General features: G+C 39.3%; 1 protein-coding gene across 1 annotated transcript in view; it reads left to right on the forward strand.

Moving 5' to 3' along the window:
* The first annotated feature begins 547 nt into the window (after positions 1-547).
* The window catches only part of Cul4b (cullin 4B), a 31,760-nt gene continuing 19,820 nt past the window's right edge, over positions 548-12,487 (forward strand). Inside the window, exons 1-2 of the mRNA XM_028756802.1 lie at positions 548-1,425; positions 3,372-3,487. Coding sequence (XP_028612635.1) covers positions 867-1,425; positions 3,372-3,487 — 675 coding nt within the window. The 5' untranslated portion in view covers positions 548-866. The remainder of the gene's footprint in view (positions 1,426-3,371; positions 3,488-12,487) is intronic.

Here is a 12,487-nt window from a genome sequence, read left to right on the forward strand (position 1 = left end):
AAGGGGCCCCAAGGGGGCCCCCAGGCCCCCCCCCCCCCCCCCCTCCCCCTCCTTTTTCCTCCCCGTGTTCCCTCCCCCCCCCCCCCCACCTCAAGTCCGGCGGACCCGGGGGCTTCAGGATCTGGGAGCTATGAAAAGTGTCTGCCCAGGCACTTCCGGTAAGAGCGATGTGGCGCGAAGCTCCCCGCGGGACCCTTAAGGAACGGGTGGCTGATGGTGAGGGAGCCCGGTGGGGAGGGTGCCGGCAGGGAAGGGGTGAGGGAACGGGAGCCCTAGCGAGCTGCCCTGAGCGAGCGTTCCAGGCGCTTCAAGCCGCCCCACGGTGAGTCGGCGCCCCCGCCTCCCAGGCCGCTCGGGTCCTCCTCTCCACCCCCCACTCCGCGAGGGTGACGCCGCCTCTCCACGGGCGCCGCGTGACCGGAAGTGGCGCCATCTTTAGCCTCTTGTGCTATTGACAATAACAAGCCTAGGCTCACTCCCCCTCCCCCCTCCAGCCCTGCAGCTCCCCTCCCTGAGAGAGGGAGAAAAGGAGGAGGAGCTGCAAGCTTCTTCCTCTCGCTGAGTCGCTCCTGCAGAAAGTGGGGAAGAGAGGACGAAAAGCAGGGGAGGGGGGACGGCAGGGCTGTTTACCTGTCTGCCTCCTTCGCCCCCCCCCCCCGCCCCGTTCTGTTCACTGCCTGTGTCAGCCTATCCGCCTTCCCAAGCCCTCCCATTCCCCCGGCGTGCCCCCCCCACTTTCCTTCCCGTCCTCTGTGTTTCTCCTCTTTCTTCCCTTCCCCCTCCAGCATTGCCACCTCTCCTACAAGCAGGCAGGCACATAAACGTAGGCTTTTGATGCTCCTCTGCCTGTTGACCCCGCTATTTTCATGTTTCCAACAGGTTTTTCTTCCCCCAATCCCTCTGCTGCTTCTGCTGCTGCTCAGGAGGTCAGATCTGCCACTGATGGTAATACCAGCACCACTCCGCCCACCTCTGCCAAGAAGAGAAAGTTAAACAGCAGCAGCAGTAGCAGCAGTAACAGTAGTAACGAGAGAGAAGACTTTGATTCCACCTCTTCCTCTTCCACCCCTCCACAACCCAGAGATTCGGCATCCCCTTCAACCTCGTCCTTCTGCGTCGGGGTTCCAGTGGCCAGTTCCAGCCACGTACCTATACAGAAGAAACTGCGTTTTGAAGACACCTTGGAGTTGGTAGGGTTTGATACGAAAATGGCTGAGGAATCTTCCTCTTCATCTTCCTCATCATCGCCAACTGCTGCAACCTCACAGCAGCAGCAACAGCAACTTAAAACTAAGAGTATATTAATTTCTTCAGTGGCTTCAGTGCACCATGCAAACGGCCTGGCTAAATCTTCTACCACGGTCTCTAGCTTTACTAACAGCAAGCCTGGCTCAGCTAAGAAGTTAGTGATCAAGAACTTTAAAGGTAACCAAGGCCAAAATCCATAATCACTTAACTAAAAATTTGGCACTTGAGCAGTCACATGTGTGCTGTTTATGTTAATATATTGAACAGTATAGAGGTCTCCTGATGTTTTATGCGTAATCAATGAGTGGAAGGGAGGTCCTATTTTTGGTGGAGGGTTCTTTTATTTCCTGAGGTGTTTGTGTCCTTGTTGTGAACCATACTCTTTGAGTGTTTCCATGGAATATATTTGAGGTCTGTCCCATTCTATCTGATCTGCTATTCTTACCACATGACTGTATGGTTGATACAGATTTTACTGGTGAGAAACTTGTTTTCTAATGAGGTCCATCTCAGGTGCATCGTGAGCCTTTGGCACTACTGAGATTTTTATTTTTATAGGCCACATACTCCAGTCCCTAAAAAATGCAGGTAGCATGGGCGACAGGTTCATGTTTAAATGAGATTTATGGTTAGGTTCTTAGTGTAGAGTACTGTATTTGAAACGTCTTTTGGGTTTTTGCAATTCATTCCAAAGGTAAGGTCTGAAAATCAAAACTGCTGTGTTTATACATTATACAGAGAAGTAGTGACTCTATCACTAAAGATAGAAACAGTTAACTCCATCTTTCCTCACTAGAATGGGCTCTCAAGTATTGACCTGCAGATAATTAGAAAATTTATGCATACTGTTGTGTTTGAAATTACTGATTGGGAGTGTGATGTATGCATCAGTGAAAGTAGAAATTCAGCATTTAAAATTATTTTGAGTTAAGTTCTCATCTGTTGAATGTGTTTCTGTTTTTCTGATTTATTTTTTTCACCCTCCTCAGCTTGTGCAGGTAATTAGATGCTAGTGAATGAATGAACTGAAGGCAGTGCCTGTTATATTAGCATGCGGAGATTTGATTACTCTGCCTGCAGTTGAAATGTTGATGTGAAAAAGGGGAATGTGCTACCTGTCTCAAGTAGGGGGTTATAGAATTGTTTATTTTTAACCCTTTTTTATATGACCGTCTTTCCATACTCATGCTCTCAAGAGTGTTATATTCTTTCTGATTTATTAGTACAGCTTTCTAAAGTGAATATGAACTGTATTTACAAATTCATTCATTCATTGTTTCTAACCAACGTAATAGAGAAGGGTTTTTCAAAAAATGAGTTGTGATCCTAATTTCATTTGCATATTGATTTCAGAGACTTTATTTTTCTTTCTCCTGAAGGCATTAAGGCCTTTGAAATCTTTAATTTGTGTAAACTTATCAATGATGAGTGAAGTTTAAAGTCTAGATTAAATTTTTTTTCCATTCTGAAAATGCTGCATAGGTTCTGGAGTCATTTAGGTATTAGTTCATTTTTGTTTTGTTTTAATTTTTATTCTGCTCCTCTAAAACTAAGAACTGTTCTGTTTCTGTGATAGCTGCATACATTAGGCAGTCAAACAGACCTGAATTGGAATTCCAGCTTTGCCATTGACTAGTTATGGTGACCTTGGGCAAGCTTACCAAATGAGTTCCAGGCTCAGTTTCTTTAATTGTAAAGTAGGGTTGCTAATATTCCCTGTGGTATTTTATTTTTGAGACAATTTCTACGAAGTTTTTAAAATACTTTTCACATAGTGCATACTCAGTATTTTAAATCTTTCCTACAAGATTCATGTCAGCTTCTGTTTTACACATGATAAAACAAGATCAGAACTGCTGTTTTTATCTGTCATTCCCAAATTTTTATTTTTGAAACAATACAATCTATAGGAGAGTAAAGCTTACCTTCAATTTTTATAGGTGTGTCAAAATGACTTAACAGTATTTTGGCATTTTAAATTTTGTTTATATTGAACTTTTAAATACCATGGTTACTTTAATATTTAGGTACTAAAAAGATCCTAAAATAGCAGTACTGTTTTATAGTTCTTTGATTACTATATCCTTAATATTTTTCTAATATTTTTTTTGCATATTATTTAGATAAGCCTAAATTACCAGAAAACTATACAGATGAGACATGGCAAAAGTTAAAAGAAGCAGTGGAAGCCATTCAGAATAGTACTTCAATTAAGTACAATTTAGAAGAACTCTACCAGGTATGTAAAACCACATTTTACTAACATAAGTCGACATGGAATGCATTTGTATTTTGCTTTCTTTAAAGATTGATTTTGTGTGTGTCTGTGTGCGTGTGTGTACACACTTCTACAAATATATGAGTGCAAGTGCCCTTGGAGTTCAAAGGCTTTGGTTCCCTCTAGAGCTGGAATTATATGCAGTTTTGAGCGTTTGACATGCGTGCTGGGATTCAAATTTGGGTCATGAGAAGCTGGAGAGATGGCTCAGTGGTTAAGGTTACTGGTTGCTCTTCCTGAGGATCTGAGTTCAATTCCCAGCAAGCACATGGTGGCTCACAACCAGCTGTAATGGGATCTGATGCCCTCTTCTGGTATGTCTGAAGATAGTGACAGTGTATTCACGTAAACATCTTACTAAAAAAAAATTGTTTAAAAAAATTGAGTCATGAAAGAGTTCTCTTAACTGCTGATCCATTTCTCCAGCCCCCTGTGTTTTAACTTTCTGAAATACATTGTTTAGTAGACTTTGGTCACTTACGAGTTAAATCGTGCCTTCTATTTTATGATCATAGCACATAGTGTTACTTGAACTGGGGATACATAATTGGACAGTTCTGATAAGGCCTTATTAATATTTTGGTATAGTAGAGATGTGACCTAGACTGGAATGTTATAGCATAGGTCCTAGAAAATTTTTTTTGCAGGATTTCATTTCTGTTGTGGCAATTCTTGTTTAGTTCTATTACCCACCTATAGGAAAGGCCTCAAGACATGCAGCTCTTTACATTCTTGCATCCTTTTTTCTGCCTTATTTTTTTAAGAAATTGCATTTATTTGTTCTGTGTGTATATGTGTGGGCAAGCCATGTGTGGAGGTCAGAGGACAATTTATCTGAGTCAGTTCTTTCCTTCTACCTTATGGGTCCCAGGGATTGAATACAGGTTATTAGGCTTGATGGTAAGTATCTTTACCTGCTGACCCATCTTGCCACCATCCCCTCCTTTAAATAACTTAATTTTAAAAAATTGCATGAGCCGGGCGTTGGTGGCGCACGCCTTTAATCCCAGCACTTGGGAGGCAGAGGCAGGCGGATTTCTGAGTTCGAGGCCAGCCTGGTCTACAGAGTGAGTTCCAGGACAGCCAGGGCTATACAGAGAAACCTTGTCTCGAAAAACCAAAAAAAAAAAAAAAATTGCATGAAAGAGAGAGGAGAGAAAACAGACAGTGTGTGTGTGTTCACATCTGTGTTGCAGCACATATGTGGAAGTCAGAGGACAACTTGCAGAAATTGGCCTCTTTTTCTCTACCTTGTATGTCCCAAGATCAGACTTACATAGTGATGTTTAGTGCCAAGCACCTTCTCCTAATGAACCTTCTTGTTGGCCCTACCTCATTCTTTTTTCTTTTTTTCCTCTGGATTCGTGATTTCTCATGGCTGCCTTAGAACTTACTATGTAGACCAGGCTGGCCTCGAACTGTCAGAGATAACTTACTGTGTGTGCCACCAAAGCGATAGGATTAAAGATGTGCACCACCATCGTCCTGTACCTGACTCATTCTTTTTTTAAAAAAAAAAAATTAAAAGCATCTGTACGAAGGAAGCTTTTTTAAAAAAAAGATTTATTTAGTTTACCATATGAGTATAGTGTCCCTGTCTTCAGACACACCAGAAGAGGGCATTGGATCCCCATTACAGATGGTTGTGAGCCACCATGTAATTACTGGGAATTGAACTCGGGACTTCTGGAAGATCAGTCAGTGCTGTGGTTTTAAATGTAGAGATTACTGAGCCACTTTCCAGCCTGACTCATTTTTACAGATGGTTGTGAGCCACCATGTGGTTGTGCTGGGAATTGAACTCAAGACCTTTGGAAGAGCAGTGAGTGCTCTTAACCTCTTAGCCAGCTCTCCAGCCCCGACTCATTTTTTTTATTTTTTTTATTTTATATATATGACTAGTACACTGTAGCTGTCTTCAGACACACCAGAAGAGGGCATCAGATCCCATTACAGCTGGTTGTGAGCCACCATGTGGTTGCTGGGAATTGAACTCAGGACCTTTGGAAGAGCAGTCAGTGCTCTTAACCACTGATCCATCTCTCCAGCCCCCGACTCATTTTTTAATAGTGGCTTTTGCACTTTTTTTTCTTGGGCTTCTTCTGTCTCCTAGTCTACAAGAAACACCTTACTCCAGAAATGAGCAGTAGCTATAGCCCAACACCTTAGTCTGAGGTTCATGTTTGTTTTTCCTGTTTGAAAAAGTGTTTGGTTGAAATGTTAAGGATAATGCCAAGAGCAGTTACTCATTAGACTTGATACCAAGAGAGTTTTCCTCACTGGTTTTAACACAGCTAATTGAAGAAGTTGTTTTCCCTTACAGCATTAGCCATTTGGTATTTAAAAATACTTCTGATTAGAAATTATGTTGGTTCGATGTATCAGCATTTGTAGTTTTTGTGTTAGTTGTATAGTGAGTACAGTACGTTTCTGACTAAACTCTGGATGGAATAGGAGTTAGACACATTTGGGATTTAATTTTGACTACTGCTGCTATCCTAATCTTTGACAAACAATAAACACTCTAAGGTTTAGTTTCCTCCTCTATAAAATGGCAAACTAGTACCTGCCTTTCTTCCTTACTTGGTTGCTAATAAAAAATGGAATAAGAAAACAAAACAAACACCTTAATGAAGCACCTTAAGTAAGCTGATGTTAGCATTAGTCACATTTTTTACAAACCATAGTATAGCTCTTTTTATCTGTACTACATAAAATTGAGATCACTGGTTTCTGTTGCTATGAAAATGAAATGAGTCAGTGTATGCACCACACAACAGTATTCAGGTGGTGATGCAGTATAACTGTCAGCTGGGAGCAATACTAAGCTGTTACTTATGGGTCAGTCCACCTCATTTGGCTCTTTGGGCACAGTATAGACATGCTTCCTGAATTGTAAAATAACAAGTAGAAGAAATTAGAGTAAGAAAGGTTTTAAAAGAGTCCATGAGGTCTGCATACTTACTATGTATGATAGATAACCTACAAAGCAGATCCATTTTCTAGTGTGTTTAACCACTGTTGAAACTCTTAGAAAGTATTTGTTCTTATCTTCACTCCTAACCAGGAGAGTGAGTCTCAGAATGTAAATAACCCACCCCAAATTATTGGTTGAACAGGGAAGGTCAGACTGAGATGTTTGATTCTTTAGTAGATTTTCCACTGCTGTTCTGCTTCACTAATAACCCCACAGCATCTTAAATACCCATTAAACAGCAGTCTTCAAAGCAGCTGCATTGACTTACTTTAGGGAAAAACTGTGGGAACAGCTGCTCTGTGTTTCCATTTGTGTGTGTAGTCTTTATTTGGGAGTGCTGGTGCACAGCCTGTGTAATTGCAGTATTTGTATGTATATTTCAAATTCATAACATACTGATTGTAGCTATTAAGGAGCCCTATTTACCTTAAGTATTTTCCCTGAGTTTTTGATTTGAAGATATCTTTCTTGGTATGTTGACTGTGTTACTTCCTTTTATGTTTAAAGGATACATATAAGTTGTTTGTGTGTATTTTTGCTTTCTTGTTTACTTGCTGTTGTTGAGTTGTATTTCTTTGTCCTAAAGTCACAAGCACCTAGTTACAGTGGGACCTGCCTGTAACCTCAGCACTTCAGAGGCTGAAGAGGCAGAAGGATTTTGATTTCAAGGCCAGACTGGTTTATATAGGGAGACCTTGTCTCAAAACAGCCCTCAAAGAGATAAAGCCACAAGTGCCTATATTTTTCATAGCACCATACTGCTTTTGTTACAGTAAATTTGTAAGCACATTTTAAAGTTGTTTTATGTGTTCTATAAGATTTCTTTTAAAAAAATATATAAGTACACTGTAGCTGTCTTCAGACACACCAGAAGAGGGCATCAGATCCCATTACAGATCCCATTACAGTGAGCCACCATGTGATTGCTGGGAATTGAACTCAGGACCTCTGGAAGAGCAGTTAGTGCTCATAACCGCTGACACATCTCTCTAGCCCTGTTTTATGTTTTTAATTCTTGTTTTGTAAATGTTCCTTGATTCAAAAAGATTATTTTTGCGATGTTTAATTTCTAAAGAAGAGCTTCAATAAGCACATATTGTCTTTATTTATTTATTACATTTTTTTGAGACGGTCCCTTTATATAGCCCTGGTTGTCCTGGAATTCACAATTATATTGTAATTAGAGTAGGTTGGCCTCAAATACACAGACATCTGTGTGGTATTGTGCACCCCTCCCCCACAGTGCTGGAATTAAAGGTATGTATGTACCCCACCACATTCGGCTGTCTTTTATTATTATTTTATTATTATTATTGGTTTTTCGAGACAGGGTTTCTCTGTGTAGCTCTGGCTGTCCTGGAACTCACTCTGTAGACCAGGCTAGCCTCGAACTCTTGAACTCAGAAATCCGCCTGCCTCTGCCTCCCAAGTGCTGGGATTAAAGGTGTGCGCCACCACTGCCCGGCTTATAACCAGATTCTTAAGTAATCACAATTTACAATTGATGATCATCTATGTACTGAGACAGATCCGCAGCCTCACTCTAAAAGATTTTAAGGTTCTTCAGAAAGGAAATTTTAAAACTCAGGAACAATTATCGTTTAAAGCACTGTTTTAAAAAGACAATAGGACAGACACATGTTAATCCCAGCACTTGGGAGGCAGAGGCAGGCTGATTTCTGAGTTTGAGGTCAGCCTGGTCTACAGAGTGAGTTCCAGGACAGCCAAGGCTATACAGAGAAATCTTGTCTCGAAAAACCAAAAAAAAAAAAAAAAAAAAAAAAGAATCTGGTTATAGCAGAACAAATAAAATTTTTAGCAGTTTTGATAACTAGCTATTAATGTCTCAAAATTTAACTGCTGTCACCTGTTCATGTTTATTTTGTAGTATTTTAACATTTGTTTTAATTATAATTTATATTTATATAAATTATATTAAATTTATATTTTTATGTAATATTTATATAATTACAATTTAATATATTTGGGTATTTTGTCTGCATGTTTATCTGTATACTACATGTGTACAATGTCCTTAGCCTCCAGAAGCAGGCATTAGATCCCCTTGGAACTGTAATTATAGATAGTAGTCTTCTGAGTGCTCCAAATGAAACCTGGGTCCTCTGCAAGAACAAGAAGTACATCTCTCCAGCCCTGTTTTGATTTTTGAAATTTGTTGGTTTTTTTTTTTTTTTTGAGATACCCAGGCTGGCATAGAACTCTCATGGTCTTGAACTCATGAAAGCCTTCCTGTGTCACTGTAGGATTACAGACATGAGCACTACACCTGACTTACCCCACTGGTGACTTAAAAGATCATATTCTATTGCATATTTCTTTGTATTTGAATGAATCCCTAATCATGTTTTAAATGTGTGAACATAAAATAAAGATCCTTGATAATTTTTTATCTTACTGAATCATTGTTTGCTACATAGTGTTGTGTGACAAAACTTTTCCTGGGGAGCTGCAGTACATCTACTCACCCTAGATAAGGAACCCACAATAGACTAAAGTATAGGAAGTTCAGCTTGGTGAGCCAATGAGTTTTATTGGGATGTATGGATGAGGGGTTACTTACAGGAGCAAGAATGTCTCAAAGACAGCTGTATCACTAAAGCCAGGCTGACAGACAGCTCACAAAGCTGGGAACCTGGAACAGCTAACTACACAGCCTACAGGCTGCTCAACAGGTTGGAACATATCCTTTCCAGGTGCCTCAGTTGCTCCAAACACCTTCTATCTAGGAAGTTGAGCTGGTATCAGAGTCTTTGTAGCTCAGTTTCTCTGAGTCTTTGCAGCTCAGCTTCCTTCTGTCTTAGGGGTTTTCAACTTCTACTGTGCACTCTGTCAGAGAGGTGCCTAGTAAATTGGGTCAGTTTCAGGGACTTCCTGAAGTTATTTTTTCTACTTAAGGAGCTTCCTCCGGTATGGAATGGAGGAAACTTAAACAACAGTGCAAAAATGATATAAAACAATTTTAAGTTTCATTTTATGATTTATTTCTTAACTGCAAATTTTTAGTGTTTTATTTTGTATATAATATATTGTCTTACCTTTTTTTTACTAGATGTAAAAAAAAGATAATTTATATTCTATTGCTGTATGTTATTTAATTTTTACAGTATATTCTCTTTTGGTGAGGGAAGATCTTACACTGTATAGCCCAGGCTGTCCTTCAGAGTTGAGGTTTTTCTGCCTCATGGTCCTGAATGTTGGGCTTACAAGAATATGTTACCATACATGGTTTCTTTTCACAAAATGTTTATAGCTGGCCTGGAACTCAGTATGTGGATCAGCCTGTCCTAGAGTTCGTAGGGATTCACCTGCCTCTGCTTCCCATGTGCTTATTCAGCCCTGACTCCATATCTTCACTAGCATGAGCTGTCACTTGTTTTATTGAACTTGGTGTGCCACCACCACAAACAGGTCTCTTTTATAAATATATTATTTATTTATTTTTTAATTCTGTATGCTTCTGTGTATGACGGGGAAGAGAAGTCACATCCATAGAATGCTTGTTGAGGTTAGAGGACAACTTTATGAATTCATCAGTGGAACTCATGTCTTCAGGCTTGGCAAGTGCCTTCCTTTACTCCCTGAGTCACCTCACCTCACCAGCCAGTTGTTTTCCTTTCTTTAAATATTAAAGTTTGAAAAAATGAGCTGATTGGTGGTGGTGCACACCTTTAATCCCAGCACTTGGACTGTGTAGAGACAGGTGCATGTCTGTGAGTTTGAGGCCAGCCTGGACTACAGAGTTCCAGGACAGCCAGGGCTATACAAAGAAACCTTATCTCAAACAAACAGTTTGGAAAATAATACCTAATTTACTAGGCCTATGACAAAAGTTGAGCACATTGTGGTAATTCTTTATTTTTCTTCCTGTTTTTTGTTAATGAAACATTTACATTCCTTTTAGTATTTATATATTTTTTCCTAACAAGTTGTTCTGTGTTTTTAATGTGATATATGGGTTTTGGAGGGTAGGACCTGCGATTTGCAGGGGTAAGGGTTAAAAGCTTGCTAAATGTTTATATTTTATGCCAGACTACCTCGAAAACCTTTAAGACCCTGTGTTTACACCCCATCTTTTAGGTTGCTAGGTTGTGAACCCAGGGCCTCATGCATGCTAAGCAAACAGTATGCCACTGAGCTATTATTAGTCCTAGCCCACTTGAAAAGTCCTCTATGGTCTTCCAGCTAAGCATAGATGAGGATATATGTAAAACTCAGCTTTGTTTTCAGTTTCTTAGTATTCTCATTAGTACTCTTATCCACTTCTCTCTGGGTCTTTGAGAGACTTGGAGACTTTTCCTAACTTCCCTCTCCTAAAGGCTGTGGTAGGGAGCTTTATGTCTCTGATTATGACTGTAAAAACACTTAGTTCACACTCTAGTTTTCTGATTATGTTTCTCATTCTATTATGAAGGGTGTAATGTAATATCACATACACACACACACTTTAAAACTCAAAGTATTAAAAAATAACTTATGACTGTATGATCACTCTGTCATTAAGCAAAATCAAGGAGACAAGATATACACATAAAAAGCAAGAGTATTGATACTGTGACAAGTCAGTGAGGTGTGATGGGTGGGAGCATTAGGCAAACCTGTGACAGTGAAAGGAGTTACCTTATTTGGAAGAAGTGGTACCCAGTTGAATAGTAACAGAAAATGTGGTATCTTTTGGGAGAAGATAATAGATGTGTCAAGAACTGTTTTATGAGATAAAGGAGAACACAGAAAGAAGTAGTATAAATAAGATTTATTGAAGAATAAGAAGTAGGGAAAGTAAAAAAGATTAAGTGTGCATTATGTCATTGACAACCTAAGCAGGAAATGAGACATGCTTAAGAAAATGAGTCAGCCATTCAAAAAGAACAAGATAAAGTAAAAAGAAGTGCCATAAATGGAGGAGGACACCCCACCTAGGATCAGTAGGAATAGAGGAGGACATGAAATCAATAAGTGCATCCTTAAGCATTTGTGACCTAAGCCCAGATTATTACATGGACTGTAACTGAATCTTTCTCAGGGAAGACTCAGTTTTCCTATTTCTCCATAGCTGTTAAATCTGATGGGTCTATTATTTTCTGTTGAGGATTGATGGTTTTCTTCCAGTGGAATAAGGAGATTCGTTTTTAAGCTTTATTTAAAAAAATAAACTTGCATTCTAGCAATGTGACTTCTAGCTACATGTTTACAAAATTCCACTTAGACCAACAGAGTTTGGACTCTCCCAGTTCCTTTTTAATGGGGTTTTGTCTTCCATTTTGAGTTGAGAGTGGTATTACACTTGAGCCGTTACCAATTGTGGTTAATATTAGAGTGACCATACCTGTTGTTTTAAACTTGAAAGGCTTTTGATACCCATAATAAGAAACACAAAATCTGAACTTGTTAATTTGAGGATAAATTCAAGTATCCTAATGAAGTAAAAATATATTCATTTTGTTGTTCAGTAAAAATATATTCATTTTGTTGTTCAGAGTATGGATTCTGGGGCTTCAAGCTGGATAGGCAACTATTCTACCACTAAGCCCAAATTGCAATTCCTATTTCAACTATTTATAAACTGAAAAATTAGAGAAAATGTCATGGTATTTATTTACTGATATTACATGGTATTAACATACTGATTTAAATACTGCTAGCAATAATTTCCACTTTATTGTATTCAGGAATATCCAAGGAACTATAAGTTTTAATTGAGTTATAGTAGTCGTTTCTGGCCCATGTCATACATACAAAATAGGTGAAGTATTTTTAAATTTAGTGGTGTTCTGCTTATGAAAATTATTTGGAACAAGAAAGCTTTTTATGTAGCAGTTGCTCTGAATTGGATATCTTCACGGGGAAGAACTTCATGAATGATTCCCTTCAGCCTTTACTTTTAATATAGTCATAAACATACAACTGTGGACTTATTTTGTTTTTCACCCACATTGGTCTGTTTTCGTGTGTGTGTGTGTGTGTGT

Source organism: Grammomys surdaster, unplaced genomic scaffold (assembly GCF_004785775.1).
Source record: "Grammomys surdaster isolate TR1022 unplaced genomic scaffold, NIH_TR_1.0 60, whole genome shotgun sequence".
In the NCBI taxonomy this organism is placed as follows: Eukaryota; Metazoa; Chordata; class Mammalia; order Rodentia; family Muridae; genus Grammomys; species Grammomys surdaster.